This window comes from Sceloporus occidentalis, unplaced genomic scaffold, assembly GCF_023333645.1.
Source record: "Sceloporus occidentalis isolate IW3139 unplaced genomic scaffold, rSceOcc1.0.p SCAF_7, whole genome shotgun sequence".
In the NCBI taxonomy this organism is placed as follows: Eukaryota; Metazoa; Chordata; class Lepidosauria; order Squamata; family Phrynosomatidae; genus Sceloporus; species Sceloporus occidentalis.
This window is the reverse complement of record NW_028316987.1, coordinates 26,795,784-26,815,406: the sequence shown is the minus strand read 5'-3', so window position 1 is coordinate 26,815,406 and position 19,623 is coordinate 26,795,784. Positions and strand designations below refer to the sequence as shown.

Here is a 19,623-nt window from a genome sequence, read left to right as displayed (position 1 = left end):
TGTGGATGCTCGGAAGTGTGTGAATGCTCCGCTCTTCCGAGCCCTAAAATCGGCTCCAGGATGGCACTTTGTGCCAGTCTGTACTGGCCTAAGTCTACCTTCACCTGATTCTTGCTTCTCACGTTCCATGTTTCTATAATACGTATAGTGCAGTTTTGCATTTTCATTTGCCCTCTGAATGTGCTTTTGCCTAGTTGCATCATTACCCATTATGAAGTCAAAAACATTAAAGAGTAAGACATGGTGGACAAGTGATCCTCCAGGCACAAACTTAAAAGATAAATAAGAAAATAATAATCATTTCATAGAACCAAAGAATCATAGAATCGTAGAGTTGGAAGAGACCACAAGGGCCATCAAGTCCAACCCCCTGCCACACAGGAACTTTCAATCAAAGCATCCCCAACAGATGGCCATCCAGCCTCTGTTTAAAGACCTCCAAAGAAGGTGACTCCACCACTCTCCAAGGAAGTGTGTTCCACTGTCGAACAGTCCTTACTGTCAGGAAGTTCCTCCTAATGTTGAGGTGGAATCTCTTTTCCTGTAGCTTGCATCCATTCTTCTGGGTTCTGTTCCTGGAGCAGCAGAAAACAAGCTTGCTCCCTCCCCAATATGACATTCCTTCAAATATTTAAACAGGGCTAGCATATCACCTCTCTTAACCTTCTCTTCTCCAGGCTAAACATCCCCAACTCCCTAAGTCGTTCCTCATAAGGCATAGTTACCAAACCCTTCACCATTTTTGTTGCCCTCCTTTGGACACGCTCCAATTTCTCAACATCTTTTTTGAACTGTGTTGCTCAGAACTGCACACAACATTCCAGGTGGGGCCTATTCTGACCAAAGCAGAATAGAGTGGCACTATGAATTCCCTTGATCTAGACACTATACTTCTATTCATGCAGCCAAAAATTGCATTGGCCTTTTTAGCTGCCTCATCCCACTGTTGGCTCATGTTGAACATGTGGTCGACTTGGACTCCTAGATCCTTTTCACATGTAGTCTCCTTAACCCAGGTGTTGCCCATTCTATATCTAGGCATTTTCCTTTTTATGCCCTAAGTGCAGTACCATAAATTTTTCTGTGTTGAAATTCATTTTGTTAGCTTTGACCCAGCTTTCTAATCTATTTAGGTCATTTTGAATTTTGATCTTGTCCTCTGGGGTGTTAGTTACTGCTCCTAATTTGGTGTCATCTGCAAATTTGATAAGTACGCCCCTAATACTGTCATCCAAGACATTGATAAAGATGTTGAATAGCATTGGCACCCCACTCGTCACTTCTCTCCAGGATGAAGAAGAACCATTGTTGAACACTGTTTGTGTTCGGACGGACAACCAATTACAAATCCATTTAACAGTTACTTTCTCTAGCCCACATTTAACAAGCTTGCTTCCAAGAATGTCATGGGGAACCCTGTCAAAGGCCTTTCTGAAATGAAGATATACTATATCCACAGCATTCCCTTTATCTACCAAGCTGGCAATTTTATCAAAAAAAGAGATAAGATCTGTCTGGCATGACTTGTTTCTCTGAAACCTATGTTGACTTTTTGTGATTATGGAATTGCCTTCTAGATGTTCATAGACTCTCTGTTTAATGATCTGCTCTAGAATCTTTCCTGGTATAGATGTCAGACTAACTGGACGATAATTGTTGGGATCCTCTTTTTTTCTGTTTTTGAAGATGGGGACAACTTTTGCCCGCCTCCAGTTCTCCAGGAGTTCTCAAAGATTATTGCCAAAGGCTCTGATATTACATTTGTCAGTTCTTTTAATACTCTTGGATGTAGTTCATCAGGTCCTGGAGACTTATATTCATTTAGATTAACCAGGTATTCCTGTATTATCTCTTTACTTATTTTGTCCTGGATTTCTTCTGTTCTATCCTCTGCTCCTTTATCCTTGGATTGAGCACCCTTTGCCTTTTCTGAGAAAACTGAGGCAAAGAAAGTGTTGAGTAATTCTGCCTTTTTTCTGTCGCCTGTTAGCATTTTGCCATCTTCTCCACACAGTGGCCCTACCATTTCCTTTTTCTTTCTTTTGCTGCAGACATATCCAGAAAAGCCCTTTTTATTGTTCTTAACCTCTCTTGCAGGCCTGAGTTCATTCTGCGCTTTAGCTTTTCTGACCTTACCGCTACACATGCTGGCTATTTGATTGAATTCATCTTTGGTGATTTCCCCATTTTTCCATTTCTTATACATGTTCGTATTAAACGTTGCCCAGTTGAAAGTTCCTGGTTTTTTGAGACACCTCCCATTTTTCTTTCTCACTGAAACTGTTTGAAATTGTGCGTTCAGTATTTCCCTTTTGAGAAACCCCCATCCGACCTGAACTCCCTTCTCTTTTAATATTCCTGGAATCATCCCCAGTATTTCTCTAAGTTTACTAAAGCCAGCTTTCCTAAAGTCTAGAACAGTGATGGTGAACCTTTTAGAGGCCGAGTGCCCAAACTGCAACCCAAAACCCACTTATATATTGCAAAGTGCTATGTCCCTCTGGCTTTCTAGTAACAAACTCTGGCAAACTCTGGGCTGGAGTGACGGCACATGTGCCCACAGAGAGGGCTCTGAGTGCCGCCTCTGGCACGCGTGCCACAGGTTCGCCATCACTGGTCTAGAATGTGTGTCTGACTATGCCTGACTTCTCCTTTCCATTGTACAGTCTGCCCTTCCCTTATGCAGGGGATCCGTTCTGGAACCTCCCCCCCATGTAAGGGTAAAAACGCAGATGCTCAAGCCCCATTCAAGTGAATGGGGCTTGTGCCCGTGGCGGTGCAGTGGCGGTGCACAGGGCGCACACCATGGAAGCGCGTGCCATTGTTTTATTCCGGCGCGCGCCTCCCTCACTTCCGTATAACGCAAGCACACTGTATAACAAATTCCAGGAGAATATGGTCACTCCCACCTAATGATCCCAGCACTTGCACCCCATTAACCAAATATTCGCTGTTGGTTAGGATTAGATCTAAAATAGCTGATTCCCTTGTTGCCTCTTCCACTTTTTGGACAATGAAATTGTCTTCCAGTCAAGTGAGGAATTTGCTAGACCAAAGGATTTGGCTGAGTTTGACTTCCAGCAAATATCAGGATAGTTGAAGTCACCCATCACTACTTCACCTCTCCTTTCTGAGTGTGTGGTCATCTGTTCTAGAAAGGTCTCATCCAATTCCTCCATCTGAATTAGACTCCCACAATAACATCCCTGTTTTTCTCTCCCCTTTAATTTTTAACCAGATGCTCTCCACCTGGCTTCCAGTATTGATGCCCTGTATCCCTTCACTGGTGTAAATATCCCTGGCATATAATATTATTCCTCCTCCTTTCCTGTTTGGTCTATTTCTCTTTAAAATGTTATATCCTTCTATTACTACATTCCAATCATGAGACTCATCCCAACAGGTTTCAGTGAGGCCTATTATATCATATTTGCTTTTCTGTGCTAGGAGTTCAAGTTCATCTTGCTTATTTCCCATGCTCTGTGCGTTAGTGTAGAGACATCGAAGACCATGTGTCTCCTTTACTTGCTGCCTGTGCTTTTTTTATTTTTATTTTTTTATTTTATTTTTTTTATTTATTTTGCCTTCCACTTTTGGGTCCTTGCACTATTTGCCTTGTTCCCTCTATGTCACTCTGGCTATTTTCTCCAGTCCTTTTTCTTTCCAGAATACTGCCCCTCTTCTGCCACATAACTCAGTTTAAAGCCCTCCTGATCAAATTCTGTGGAGCCAGATCTTTACATTTGCTGTTTTCCTCTCCCTTCCTGGACCATGTCCTTCAACTGGCAGAAGAGACGAGATGACAACCTGTGCTTCCATTTCTTTCAGCTTCCTACCCAGAGTCTTGTAATCCTTTCTGATATTCTGAAGGTTGTGTCTTGCAGTATCACTGGTTCCCACATGAACCAAAAGGAAGGGATAATGATCAGTAGGCTTGACCATTCTTGTCAACCTCTCTGTCACATCATGGATCTTTGCCCAAGGGAGACAACACATTCCTGAGACATCTTGTCAGGCCCATAAACCACTGTTTCTGTACCCCTCAGCAAGGAGTCCCCCACACGCCTCCTCCAGGGCTTAGCAGCGACTGTTCCCTGCTCCCCTGCTCTGTCCCTGAAGTTTGTCCATGCTGCTCTTCCTCATCCTCCTTTATAAAGGAAAGAACTTCAAATTGATTCTGTAGCTGCAAGCTCCCAGAATGATCCCTGGTTTCCCTACTTCTCTGTGTGACATTCCTCCAGCTGTCTGCCTCCTGTGTATGTGAAGTGACCTCCTCCTCTGCAGCAACTTCCTTTGTGTGGTCCCTGTCCAAGACAGTTCATTCCATTCTGTCCCAGAAAACCTCTTGCTCCCTAATATGCTGAAGTGTAGCTACTCTGCTCTTGTCCTCTGCTCTTTCCATACATATCCTCTGCTCTTTCCTGGTAGCTTGATGAGTGCTATCCTACATTGGAGTTTCATCTTCTGGTGCTATCTTTTGTTTCAACTTTGATTGTCTCATCATAAGATTTTTGTGGTAAAACAACTTCAAAAGGTCAACCGGTACCTCCCTCTTTGCTGTACTAACAAGTGTTAACTATGGTGCTATTGCTGTTGTCTTATGAGAAGTTTTTCACCAGTGTCACCCTCCACTACTGCTGCAGCCCAATAGTTGTCTGGCACACTTAGTCTGAGTCCTCAGCAAAAGCCTTACAACAGCAAAAGCCTTGTGCCATTCTATTCTGCTTTGGTCAGGCCCCACCTGGAATACTGTGTCCAGTTCTGGGCACCACAATTCAAAAAGGAGGTTGAGAAACTGGAGTGTGTCCAAAGGAGGGTGATTAAAATGGCAAAGGGTCTGGAAGCCACACCCTATTAGGAATGACTTAGGCCCCATACAGACAAGCCAACATGAAGCTGCTTCGGTCACTTTGGAGGTATGCTGTTTAAATGATGCATGCGTCCTAAGAGTCCAGAAGATGCGCCAAAGCTGCACTCTAGTCCTTAGGACTGGATCGTGGCTTTGGCGTGGCTTCTGGCCTCTTAGGACACATGCATCATTTAAACAGCAGACCTCCAAAGTGACCCAAAGCAGCTTTATTTTGGCCTGTCTGTATGGGCCCTTAGTAAGCAGAGAATGTTTAGCCTGGAGAAGAGAAGGTTGAGAGGTGATATGTTAGCCCTGTTTAAATATTTGAAGGAATGTCATATTGAGGATGGAGGAAGCTTGTTTTCTGCTGCTCCAGAGAATAGGACCCAGAACAATGGATGCAAGCTCCAGGAAAAGAGATTCCACCTCAACATGAGGAGGAACTTCCTGACAGTAAGGGCTGTTCAACAGTGGAACATACTCCCTCAGAGTGTGGTGGAGTCTCCTTCCTTAGAGGTCTTTAAATAGAGGCTGGATGGCCAACTGTCATGGATGCTTTGATTGAGAGTTCCTGCATGGCTGGGGGTTGGACTTGATGGCCCTTGTGGCCTCTTCTAACTCTATGATTCCATGATTCTAATTAGCAAAAAAAAAAAAAAACCATGAGAAACCCTACCAACAGCAGTGCTGCCTCTTGTATCAAGAGAAGCACACAATCCCTACACAATGGAAAGGCAGAGCCACTGATGGATCTCTACAACACTTCACTATTTAAACACAGTTCTAAAGATGCACCTATTTTACAAATAATCTGTTTTTACTGTGAGCACCCCCTGCATCTTCCTCCACTTAACTATGCTCAACACATAATATGATTACTATGGTATCTGTATGAACAGGAAAAAGATAGTAGTGTTGAGACTTTACTGTGGATCAGCCATATTTACATACCTTGGCTGAACTCAAATTAAATGTGTTTATTCAGCATTCATTGACATTAATGGGGCTACCCAGCTATGAAACACCAATTTCACTTTGCCCTGACTGAAAATGACAGTCAATAGTGAGTGAAATGTCTTACAAATTTGAGTTTCCTTGAGTGCTGTTTACACACAGTTTGAAAAGCTGGACTGAACAAGCTACAGAAATAGCTGATTCATATAATCATTTTTCCTAGTAGCTACTAACCTGCTATTTAGTCTATGTATTCATTTATTTACTTATTAAATAATGTATCTATCTATTCCACCAGTTACCCCAAAGCAATGTACAATGGATAGAGTTTTTAAAGGATCTCATCTTAACAAAGAAAATTCGGGTTATTTACCTGCCTCAAGTGAGACTCGTGTTTTAATTTGGAGTGTGTCATACTGTTGCTCATACAGTATATACAAAGTTAGGTATGGTGTTGGCTTGGGACAGATGGTAACAAATGGTAGATATCCATGTTTCCTAAAACTGCATATGTCCAACATTACAGAAAAGTGTTAATTATGCTCCATATTCCAAAAATTCCATAATCTAATGGGGATTTTCTTAAAACATCCATAAAACATTTATTAAGCATTGGATTCCACTGGGAATTTGTAAGATAATGTTGCTAAATTCTAAATTACTGGGATCATAATTATGTTGTTTTGGGATTCTTTCCTTACTGGTGGGGATTCAAGAAGTAAAGCAGAAGGTTGTCTAATACCCCTTATTCAAATTCACCCATGTCCAGTGGAACATAATAGATTGTTGATAGTGGTTGGATACCAGCATCATGAAAAAAAGATTGTGCCAGTATTGGGAAGTTAATTGCTTGTATTTGCCATAAAAATAGGAAATAAACTTTGTTTCCTACTCTTCACCATTCATAGTGGTACGCAATCCATGAATATGACTTAGTATAAATAACTGACATCTATTGGAATACCAATATATATATACATCTGAGGCTTTTGTTTTGTTTCTCTGATGAATCCAGAACCTTTCAAACACTGATTTCCTGTTACAATAAATTTCATGCCAGCTTCTGTACAGGAGGTCAGGCGGAGGGAGAGAAAGAGAGAGGGTGTTTTGTGGCTCAGCAATGAAGACTTAAACCCAGATCTCCCAGTTCCTGGGACAACATGCTCTAACCACTAAATAGCTTAGTTTCGTGCTATTTGAAGGACCATATCTCTCTTTATGAGTCTATTAGAACTCTACAATTTTCTGGAGAGGCCCTTCTCTCTGTCTCACCACCTCCGTAGGTTTGTTTTGTGGCAGAAAGGGAGGCTTTGGAACTCCCTCTTTAGGGAGGCCAGGATGGCTCCATCCTTCCTTTCCTTCTGTCAGCTAACCGAAACATTTTTATGCCACCAGGCCTTTAAAGATAGATTGAGGTGGGTTTCTTAATGCTCTGTGGTGCTGTTTTTAAGGTTTGTATGTAGTCTTTTAATTAATTTTAATGTTTTAACTGTTTTGTGTTTTTAGGTTTATAGATTGTTCAACAGTTTATTGAATAACATTTATATTTATACTTTTACTTAAGGCTTTGCATAGTTTTAATCTATATTCTTTTACAATATGTTGCTAGCTGCCTTGAGTTTCATTATTGGGAGAAAAGCAGGAAATAAATGAATACAACAAATAAAAAATACTGGAGTACAAGCAGTTTCAACTAAATTATTTCTGTATAATGTGTAAATACAATGTAATTCATAATTTTTATTATGAAGTCCCGAAATGGCATATCAAACACACCCCTCTGCCATCAAAATCAACAATCAGTACTAGATGATATATGGCAATTTCAATATTATCTCTGTCCCATTGAAATTTCAGTTCAGTGCCATTGGTTCTAAACATTTTCTTGTGAGGAGGAAAGCCCCCCTCTGATTTCAAACAGAACTAACATCTAAGCAATCATGCTTACTGTATATATTTGAATCCTCGGCCTGTTGTATTCAAATTACACACGCACGCACACACACAAAGGATTCTACTTTAGATGTTTAATAATGATGGTGATTATGATAATTATAATAGTAATGATGTTTCACAAACATCTGGATAACATTAAGAAGACTTTTTTACGACAATCTCAGGCAAAATCTAGGATAAAATTGAAATGTTTCAACAGGTTGTCCTGATGTCAATTTGCATTTCTAGTACTTTTCTTTAAGGTCTTCAAGCAGTAAGAAATTTAAATGATAGATCACACAAATATGGGCAAAGATTTTAATTGTTTTCTCTAAGATTCAAAGGCTTGTTTGTTTTCTTAGTATGTTTTACAGCAATAAGGAATTAGATAATGTTAAAGATCGCCTTTCTTTCTAACTATGAATGACAAATTTTATTTATAAGCTCTTACAGGTGTTTTTTTTAAAAATCACTATATTTTTTTTTTTAAAAAATTGTAAACACAATTGTACTGTGCTTTTAAACTGTAAGCCACTTTGAGTCCCAATTTTGTAGGGAACGTGGGATACAAATAATAATAATAATAATAATAATAATAATAATAATACATCAAGGAAATTTGGACAATGTGCAGTTTTATTTAAAATATTTGATTTCTTAAAGTTAACTTGCTACCAACTTATTCAACTAGCTGACAATAATAAATATATTAAATTGTCCCAGTGAAAGATCAGCAATATTGGTATAGTAGTCATCATAAAAATGTACAAGATAATGAGATATTATTATTATTATTATTATTATTATTATTATTCTTTATTTATAAAGCGCTGTAAATTTACACAGATATGAAGACCTTTATATGGCCTGCCTGCTATATCTATAGGTTGCTGTTTGCTTCATTCTTAAACGTTGTTTCAGTTGCTTAAGCCTGTTAATTTGCCTAGCTTGTTCCCAAGAAGAATCTTAAAAATGACATACCTTTCTAATTTTGGGACTGGTGGGCTGCACCTAAATTAAAATCTTACAATGTCAATTAAAATCTAATATCAAGATTTAATTTAATTTAGTTTTCATTTATAAGTTAACTTTTCATTAGAATTTAAAATAACCAAGGTTTCAATCATCACAAGAAGATAATATTTAGATTATTTTCATAGTAAAATATTTGAAGTTGGCTATTTATCTAAAAATATGCATTATTTCATTATCTGTAAAGAAGGCAGAAATATCTCCCAGAATGCCTATGCCTTTGCTTAATAAAACAAAATCTAAAATCCACAAAAGAGCAATGCCATGGAGAGCAGCTTTTCTAACCCACCCACACCAATCCATTTCCAGGTTCCAATTAGGTATTATCAAACAAACTGTTTTGAAAGGGTAGCATCTAAATTTTGGCCTCTGGAAGCTTTTTATATACCTAGGAATTTTATTTAGCATAGCTTAGATTTTAAAAGGTTTTCTCTTTTTTTTTGATACATGCCTAATCTAATGAGACTGTGAAACTTTTATCAGATACCTATGCCAGAACATTCTTTTTAAAGAAACTAAGCATTCTGAGTCCCAGGACAGAAATAAGTGACTTTTAAGTTTCCAACTCTATGTTTCTATTATTCTATGATTCATTTAGCTATTATGTATAAAAATAATAAGTACCAAAACTGAACAAATTTACATCTGAGGAAATAAGACCAGTCACTTCAATTTGATTTTAGTGCTTTGAATAACAAATTCTTCACACAGAAAAACGTTCAGCTCAAACACCTGCAGCTCAAAAATCTAAACTGAAGGTAGGGTGCAAAAGGTTTTCTTCCAGCAAATGCTTCCTGACCACTTATAAGACTTACTTTAAACTAACTCAAAATCTGATCCCATATATATCAGAACTAATCACATTCATTTCCAGCCATGTCTGCTCAGGACTGCAGCTCTATAGCTAAGTTGAGTCAAGAGTTAAACATCTTTTTTAACACTCGATTCTTTCTGATGAGCAGCTTGACTATGGCTAGATAAATTCTTCACATTAAAAAAAAAGCTCCATATATTCCAGCAATACAGAAGGTCTGATAGGCTTAAGAATTGCAATCATCAGTGTGACTTTTCTCTTTTTTTTAGATTTATTTTTATTAATTGCAGAGGTTGCATATTACACATTACATCAATTCTTTGTACAGTCTTATTTCCACCATTGATTTGCATCATACATATTATACAAACTATTGTACATATATGCTATATATTTATTATACCATATTAATATTTAATCTGATTGCTGAGGATACCTTTTGTGATATCAACCTCATTTTGACTTTATTCACAAAACAGAAAAAAAGAAAAAAGAAAGAAAAAAGACTTTTCAAACTCCTAATCATGCAGCCAAATCTAACACATTTTTGGTTGACTACATCCACAACATAGGTATATAAAACTGCAATATCCTTAACATAATTTATTTTAACACTATATATTGAATGAATTAAATGGTATAAATCACATTTTCTCCTCACAGATAGAGAAAAATGCATAGATAGAGCAAAAATCCTCTATAAAGAGGAACAAGATTTAGGGATGCAGTATTTCCCTATTTTTTTGATGCTCCAAAGTCAAATTTGCTTCATATTTATGCCAGAACCCATTTCTTATGGCAAAACACCTATTACCAGCTTTCTTGTTAACAAGTACCATAGATATCCTCATTCATCTTTTCTATGTCTGTATGTGCAGTTATCAGAAAAGATCTGTGTATTGTGTAGCATATGGCAAGCAATGGTTTGGTACAATACTTCTACTTCGAAAAAGTGGAACTATGTCTTAGCTTCAGAATCAACTTTCTGTTTGTTTAGTAGTTTATACAACTTGAACTTATTTCATAGACACGGGGTTTTGCTCCAAGCAGCTAACATGACTACCCTTTGAAATAGTTTTTTGCTTCAGGAAGGTGATGTGCTCACTTTCTGAACTGTTACTCAAGAGAAGCCATCATTTAGCCTTTTTTTCCCCTTTGCATCTTTCTATGAAAAAAGCACCTTGCAATCGCCCAGCTGTTTTTTAGGCATTTATGAAACTTTGTAAAATAATTTATGCCAGATCCTTTTTATGTATAGTCTAGCATTTAAAAAAAAAAAGGCTTCTCAAAACTAATAATGACATTCTTATAAAATGTATATGTATTCACAAAATATTATATTTTTCCTTAACAACTTTCGAAAACTGGACACAGTTTCACCCCACTTTGAATTAAGAGTTTATTGTCGTTTGTCCTCCCCCCCCCCCCCCCGCCCCCATTATCTATAGTGAAGAATCCATCCTTTTGCCCAAACTATCGCTTTCAGAAAAAAATCAGACTTGTAGGAACTGTGAGAAAAATCTCATCCTCTTCTTTTGGCAGCCACTTTGAGCAATTTATTATGAACTAAAACGCAAGTCATTTCCGCTCCCTTCAAAACAGAAAACAAATTTAGGGAATAACTAAGACTTTAGTTTAGAGCCAGTCCCTCCTTTTATAAATTGTTTTAAAAATCCTCTAAATATTTGGTGATTCCAACTGACAACTACACCGAATTCAAGGCCATATTTATGGGCGAGGAACTTTGAGAAGCATAAAACTCCCTGGTACTGTACTTGCTTTAAAGACACGCAGCAGTTCACTTCTCCCGCCTTAACCAAACTTTGTCTCTCTGCCAGAAGTTTGCTGCAGAAAGTAGGGCTGAGAGCTCAAACAGGTGGCAGCAGGGAGGAAGAGCGGGGGCCCTTCCCAGCCAGAAATGCCAACATCAGTGGGGACAACATTGGATACGCGCCCTTTAGCATGGAAAAACAGTACCTGTTCTGGCCGCAGCTGGATGCAGACCACTCGCCCATATGACTCCAGCAGCTCCATGTGCGGCTCTTGCCGCTGCCCTTGGCCTGAAGCGAGTGTCGGGAGGCAGCCTGGCTCTCAGTCCCTCCTCCCCTGGCCACTCCACTTCCTCATTCCAGTGCAACATCTGTGCAGGCGGCAGCAGCAGCAGCTCCGGCGGGCATCTCGCCCCGGCTCCTGGGTGCGCAAAGCTTTGTCATTTGTGGGCAGGAGGGAGACTCCACCAGGCTGTCAGATGAGGAAGGCAACACCCCCTTCTGCCTCCTAGATGCCAGGACACTGCTAGACGGGCCAGGACACTGCCAAGGATAAAGAGCCAATGGGTCTTTCTCTGGAGTGACCTTTTTGCATGAAAGACGAATTGGAGAAAGCTCGGCTTATAACTTCCTCAGTCAAGAGAGCTAAATGGGGGCTGCATCAGAGTCTGCTCTCCATATTTGCCCGTTGAGACTCACAGGTCCCATTATTCACGAGGTCAAGGCTACTAAAGTGGGCATTCCTCCTCACTTTCCCTGCCAGATCTCTCCTTGGGCAGCCCAGGAAGGGACTGAGGAGGCAAAGGCAGGAGGGGAGGCACCTCTTGCCTTTTCCCGCATGATCTTCTCCTTGGGTTTACCATGGAAAGGAGGGGATGCAAAGGGTTTTTTTTGTTTTTTTGGGGGGGGGGGGAGGCACTTCTTGCCTTCTCCTCCTTGATCCTCTTCTTGGGAAAGGATTGGGAGGAAAGGGGTCTTGGGGGTGGGAGAGAAACCTCTTACTTTCTCCTCTTGATCATCTCCTTGGGTTTCCCAAGAAAAAGATGGGGAGTCAAAGAGTCTGGGAGGGGGGAGGCACCTCTTGCCTTCTCCTCTTGATCCTCTCCTTGCGTTTCCCAAGGAAAGGATAGGGAGGCAAATAGTCTTGGGGGAGGAGGCAACTCTTGCCTACTCCACATTGATCCTCTCCAAGGAAAGGATGGGGATGCAAAGGGTCTTGTGGGGGGCAAGGCACCTCTTGCCTTCTCCTCCTTGATCCTCTCCTTCAGATTCCCAAGGAAATGATGGGAAGGCAAAGGGTCTTGGAGGGGAAGGCGCCTTTTGCCTTTTCCTCCTTGACCCTCTCCATAGGTTTCCTACAGAAAATATGGGGGACAAAGGGTCTTGGGGGGTGCACTTCTTGCCTTCTCCTCCTTGATCCTCTCCTTGGGTTTCCCTGGGAAAGTATGGGGAGGCAAAGGGTCATAGAATCATAGAATCTTAGAGTTGGAAGAGACCACTAGGGCCATCCAGTCCAACCCCCTGCCATGCAGGAAATCCAATTCAAAGCATCCCTGACAGATGGCCATCCAGCCTCTGTTTAAAGACCTCCAATGAAGGAGACTCTATCACCCTCCGAGGGAGTGCATTCCACTGTCGAACAGCCCTTACTGTCAGGAAGTTCCTCCTAATGTTCAGGTGGAATCTCTTTTCTTGTAGCTTGCATCCATTGTTCCTGGTCCTGTTCTCTGGAGCAGCAGAAAACAAGCTTGCTCCCTCTTCAATATGACATCCTTTCAAATATTTAAACAGGGCTATCATATCACCTCTTAACCTTCTTTTCTCCAGGCTAAACATCCCCAGCTCCCTAAGTCGTTCCTCATAGGGCATGGTTTCCAGACCCTTCACCATTTTTGTCGCCCTCCTTTGGACACGCTCCAGTTTCTCAATGTCCTTTTTGAATTGTGGCGCCCAGAACTGGACACAATATTCTAGGTGGGGCCTTACCAAAGCAGAATACAGTGGCACTATTACTTCTCTTGATCTAGACACTATACTTCTATTGATGCAGCCTAAAATTGCATTGGCCTTTTTAGCTGCCGCATCACACTGTTCACTCATGTTCAACTTGTGGTCTACTTGGACTCCTAGATCCCTTTCACACGTAGTTTCATTCAGCCAGGTGTCACCCATCCTATATCTGTGCATTTTATTTTTCTGCCCTAAGTGCAATACCTTACATTTCTCTGTGTTGAATTTCATTTTGTTAGCTTTGGCCCAGCTTTCTAGTCTATTCATGTCATTTTGAATCTTAATCCTGTCCTCTGGGGTATTAGCTATTCCCCCTAATTTGGTGCCATCTGCAAATTTGATAAGTATGCTCCCAATTCTGTCATCCAGGTCATTGATAAAGATGTTGAATAGCACTGGGCCCAGGACAGAGCCCTGTGGGACCCCACTGGTCACTTCTCTCCAGGATGAAAAGGAGCCATTGTTGAGCACCCTTTGGGTTCGGCCGGTCAACCAATTACAGATCCATTTAACAGTTTCTTTGTCTAGCCCACATTTTACAAGCTTGTTTGCAAGAATGTCATGGGAAACCTTGTCAAAGGCCTTAGTGAAATCAAGATATACTATATCCACAGCATTCCCTTCATCTACCAAGCTGGTAATTTTATCAAAGAAAGAGATTAGGTTTGTCTGGCATGACTTGTTTCTCTGAAACCCATGTTGACTTTTTGTGATTATGGCATTGCCTTCTAGATGTTCACAGACTCTCTGTTTAATGATCTGCTCCAGAATCTTTCCTAGAACTGATGTCAGACTAACTGGACGATAATTGTTGGGATCCTCTTTTTTCCCCTTTTTGAAGATGGGGACAACGTTTGCCCTTCGCCAGTCTGCTGGGATCTCTCCTGTTCTCCAGGAGTTTTCAAATATGATTGCCAATGGCTCCGATATTACTTTTGCCAGTTCTTTTAATACCCTTGGATGGAGTTCATCTGGTCCCGGTCTTGGGGCAGGGGAGGCACCTCTTACTTTCTCCTCCTTGATCCTCTCCTTGTGTTTCCTAAGAAAAGGATGGGGAAGCAAAGGGTCTTGGGGGGAGCACCTCTTGCCTTCTCCTCCTTGATCCTCTCCTTCAGTTTCCCAGGAAATGGATGGGGAGGCAAAGGGTCTTAGGTGTGGAGTCACCTCTTGCCTTCACTCCCTTGGCCCTCTCCTTCGGTTTCCCAGGGAAAGGATAGGAAGGCAAAAGGTCTTGGAGGTGTAGGTCCCTCTTGCCTTCTCCTCATTGGAGTTTATCACACAACTGAAATTGGAAGTATAATCCAGTGTTATCCTGAATGCAATAATGAATATTCACGTTATTGCATGAAAGGTTACCACATGTGATCGCTGGCAGTCCGAATGCACTCCGAACGTAATCACACATCAATCCACAGTTAAGTAAATTTGGTGAACTAGCGAAGTCACAAACCCTATTCCTAGGCAACTTTGCACTCAGTGCGCTGTTGTTTGGTGTGATGTGCATGTCTCTTTTGGTCTTGATTTCCACCCACCCACCCCCCCCCCAATCTGGAAGGGGTGTTCCCATGAAGCCACGCTGCAATTCTGCTTCAATTTTGCTTCCGCTTGTCCTTCAGCATCTCTGAGGGGGGGCTGCTGCCTGCTAATTAAGAGGCATGGATCAGGAGCTATTGGATAACCATTATATTCATGTTTTAAATATATGCTCGTTTTAACGTGAATAGAGCATATTCTTTCAACCATTCTTCCCGCCCTCCCACCCTCTTTTGTAAATTGTGGGGTTCCTTGGTTCCTCTCTCTCACTCACCTAAATATGCTATGCTCTGCAGTCTCACTGAGCATGCGCAAGGGTGACAATTCGCAATTAAAAACCTACTGATGTGATGGTTTACTTTGTACAGAATCTGGGTCGCGTTCGGGGAGGCCATTACAGCTAATTTAAGGTGTGATAAGTAATCACGTAATTGCGTGAATTTTTGAATTGACCTTGCTGTCTTCTCTTTTGAAATTGAGATCCTCCCATCCCATGTGATGTCTTCCAAAGGGTCTTGGGGGGAAGGACGTCTTACGTTCTCCTTCTTGATCCTCTCCTTGGGTTTCCCATTAAAAGGATGGGGAGGCAAAAGGTCTTGGGGGAGTAGGCACCTCTTGCCTTCTCCACACTGATCCTCTCCTTGCGTTCCCAAGGAAAGGATGGAGGTGCAAAGGGTCTTGTGGGGGGGAGGCATCTCGCCTTCTCCTCCATGATCTTCTCCTTGGGTCTACTGAGGAGTTATCAAATGGGACAGGAGGCTCTCAATTTCAAAAGAGAAGATAACGAGGTCAATACGAAATTTCACGCAATTACGTGATTACTTATCACACTTTAAATTCACTGTAATGGCCTCCCCGAACGCAACCCACCACATTGGTGGGTTCTTAATTGCAAACTGGCACCCTCGCGCATGCTCAGTGAGACTCCAGGCGGATCGTGACTTTTTGCACTTCTGAGGTGAAGAGGGGACGGCTTCCTGCCTCGTGTTTTGCATGATTCACATACATGCTTGGTTTGATTTGGTTTTCTCCGTTATTACATTAATGAGTTATTTTACGTTATTTCAGTACTTCTACTGCTCCAGTCATGTCTGCTCCCGATCTTAAGTCTATCATTTTGTCTGCTGCGCAGATGATACTCCACTACTGACACTTGGAGGCTAGGAGATAGGAAAGGTGCAGGAAAGTACTCAGATTCCTGCTTGTGTGGAAACGTGCCAGGGGTATCAAGGGACTGTCTGCAGAGGACATTTTCAAACTTCTCCAGCAAGGAGATGGGAACCAAGTGTTGGCTTTAGTTGCAGCTATGCCTGAACCACGTTGGTACTGGGTCAGACCACAGGTAGTCAGGTGCTGGTGGTCAGAAGAAGTGATGCAGTTGTGGGACACTGATATGTGGATCAGAAACTTTAGGACAGGGGTTGGAACCCCCGGCCCCAGCCCGGTCCTGCCGCCGCCGCTGCCATCAAGGCCGCCGCTGCTTAGGCTAATGCGGGCGGCTGACCGCCAACCCACCTCCTCCTCCTCCTCTTCCTGGGCAGTGCTGCCCTCCTCCTCCTCCCCAGCGCTGCCCTCCTCCTCCTGGGAAGCACTGCCTTCCTCCTCTTCCCCAGTGCTGCCGCTGCTGCCACTGCCCACAGTGGGGCTTTCCTGTCCGCATGCAGGGCTAGGATGGAGGAGCTTGTCCCCTTTGGCCAGCCAGACATTGGCCAGGTGGCCAAAGGTGACGGACTCCTCTTTCTTTGCGTGCGCATGCGTGCAGGCCCCATTTCCTCACCCGTGCGCAGGGCTTTCCAAGGAGCCTTTGCGCGGAGGAGGAGGATAAGGAGGAGGAGGAGGAGGAGGAGGAGGAGGAGATGGAAAGGTGAGTCATTTCAGGTCTGCCTTGGGGTTTTTTAATTAATTTTTAAAAATATAAAATACTTATTTTTGTATTTTTATTTCATTAATTTTTATTATTGCTTTTTTATTTTATTTCATTATTTTTATTATTGCTGTTTTATTTTATTTCATTATTTTTTATTATTGCTGTTTTATTTTACTTCATTATTTTTATTATTGCTTTTTATTTTATTTCATTATTTTTTATTATTGTTTTTTATTTTACTTCATTATTTTTATTATTGCTTTTTTATTTTACTTCATTATTTTTATTATTGCTTTTTTATTTTATTTCATTATTTGTATTATTGCTTTTTTATTTTATTTCATTATTTTTATTATTGCTTTTTTATTTTATTTCATTATTTTTATTATTAAATATATACACCCCTGCCTTGTTTTTTATTTATTTTTTTCATTATTTTTTATTATTAAATATATGCAAGTGCATTTTCTGTGTATTTATGGTGCTTTGAATGCTAACAATCTGCCTTTCTTGGACAATTATAGTGATGATGATGATAGTGATAGCAGCAAGCCTCTGAGGCACAGCCAATGTAAATTGCTGTGATTTTTACAAACTCATGCGCAGTGAAGAAAAACCACAGTCCCTTGACCAAGTACACACTTCTGAGAAGTACAGTTGAACCCAAGGGCAAATCACTTCTTGTGAGACCACTTTGACATGTTCAATATGCATAGCCATGTGAACCTTTCTGTCATCTGTCTAGGAATAATGCCCAAATATCCTCCATTTTGATCATGCCTAAGAAACATGCATTTATATTAACATTTTTTAAAAATCCAATTTTTTTGCATGTCCTCCATTTTAAAAAAATATGTCCTACATTTGAAAATGTTGTCCTATATTATTTAATTATTTATCCCCCCCCCCCCCCCGTTGTCTGGGGGACAGCAACCCGGACCCCGGCTCAAAAAGGTTGCCTACCCCTGCTTTAGGATGTCCAAGCGGACCCTCTCTGAATTAGCAGATGTCCTAAGGGCCCATATCACTGCAATTGACACGGTGATGAGGAGGGCAATATCAGCCGAGGAGAGGGTCACCATGACCATTTCCTGGCTTTTAAGTCCCCTCCTGTACCAGAAGGTGGCTCTACAGTTTCAGATTGGAGCCTCCATAGCAGCTGTGATTTGCATCAAAGTGTGCCAGGCTATTGAGACTGTGCTTCTGAAGAGGAACATCCGTCTAGGTAATCATCATCAGGTATATGTCTTTCACAAAACCACGAGAAAACCAGTGATCAAGGTTTCCTTGTATACATTTCTATCTATTTATACATATATACAGCCATATATTCATGTAGAATCAGATCACCCTCTCTCATACTGGGTGTTTTCTTTTCCTTCAATGAACAAGTAAATGCATATGTGAATACTTTCATAGATTTACCAAGTTGCATATAACTATGTATATATGATTCTGAATATTTGTGGTACATAGATATGTCTGTGGTATACATTTATACACACACACATGCGCATGCATCGATGCAGCAGTTTGGATTTGAGTAATGTATATATGTGCAGCATATTTATACATATACACAAGCCTATATACATACATATACATATGGGCATACTTCTACAGATAAACTTAGTTGCATTTAAATATGTATATATGGTGGCTTATATCAGTGGCACATAAGTATATGTTTGTAGTGTGTGTGTGTGTGCGCGCGCACATGTTTGTGCATCGGTTCTGTTTACTGCATATATATGTAGCACATATATACATACATGCCAGCATATGGACGTATATATATTGTCCTGCATGTGTATTGATACATGAACATATAAGTGTGTGCCTATGCATACATATATAGCTATAGATATAGATATATACACTAACATATGTTTGTGCATGTTCATGCTGTTCATGCTTGTGTGCCTATTTCTATGTGAGTCTACACTTCTGTCTGCTCATGTGTATCTTTTGGCCTAAATATATTTCTTGAGTAGATTTGTGTGCTTTGTGCATTCTTATGCCACTCAGGAATGCTGAGGAGCCATGAGCAGGCAGGGTTTCCCAGGGGCCAGCCAGCCCACCCACCTCCTTCTGCATTGCAGACGACACACACACACACACACACACACACACACACACATATATCCCAATGTATAGACAGACAGACAGACAGACACATTGCACATGCATTGCTTTTACATATTTATCTCATATATGCATGTGTTTTTTGTTAGTATATTGAAGGTGAAAATGTTCAGATGTGGCAATGGCTGTAGAAGCTTAAATTGGCTACAGCTGGAGTCAAGAGCAGCAGCCGGATGTTCAAGGTCAACTGAGCAGGACTAAATGTAGATATGCTATGTCTTCCGTCTCAAGAGGGATTGGTGTCTGGGGTGCATAGCAACTTGTATATGAAGAGGTTGGGCTTAGTGGTCGCCTCATGGTAATACTGAATGTAAGGAAAACGCTGTTCTGGTGGATTGTGGGAGTTTGGGAGTTTGAGATAGTGTGATGTGACAATAAGAGTTTTTGTATAGTAGTGATTAGCTCATGTTTATTTTGAAACAAAGTAATAAAGCCCTCTAAGGAGTGAACTACTGGAGAGTGATTCTTTGATTTAGCAGCTGTTTCTCCAGGCACTGTTCCAGCAAACTGAAAGCCTGTTTTGGAGTTTCTCTCTGTTCCTGTGTTGGAGAGATAACCGGCATCTTCATCCATTTGGCACCGGACCGGGATCACAGGCAAGGTTCATCACTCAAAATATCAACATTTTTGTATGTATGTATGTATGTATGTGGCTCGTTTGTACATGCTGCAGGGAGGGAGGGAGGGAGGGAGGGAGGGGAAACCAGGGAGGGAA

At 41.1% G+C, this 19,623-nt stretch overlaps 1 protein-coding gene across 1 annotated transcript in view; it reads right to left on the bottom strand.

Annotated features, from left to right (window-relative positions):
* Positions 1-11,724, bottom strand: part of IKZF1 (IKAROS family zinc finger 1) — a 165,420-nt gene extending 153,696 nt beyond the window's left edge. Inside the window, exon 1 of the mRNA XM_089532462.1 lies at positions 11,562-11,724. Within this exon, the coding sequence (XP_089388588.1) occupies positions 11,562-11,724 (163 nt within the window). The remainder of the gene's footprint in view (positions 1-11,561) is intronic.
* Between the last annotated feature and the right edge of the window lie 7,899 nt (positions 11,725-19,623).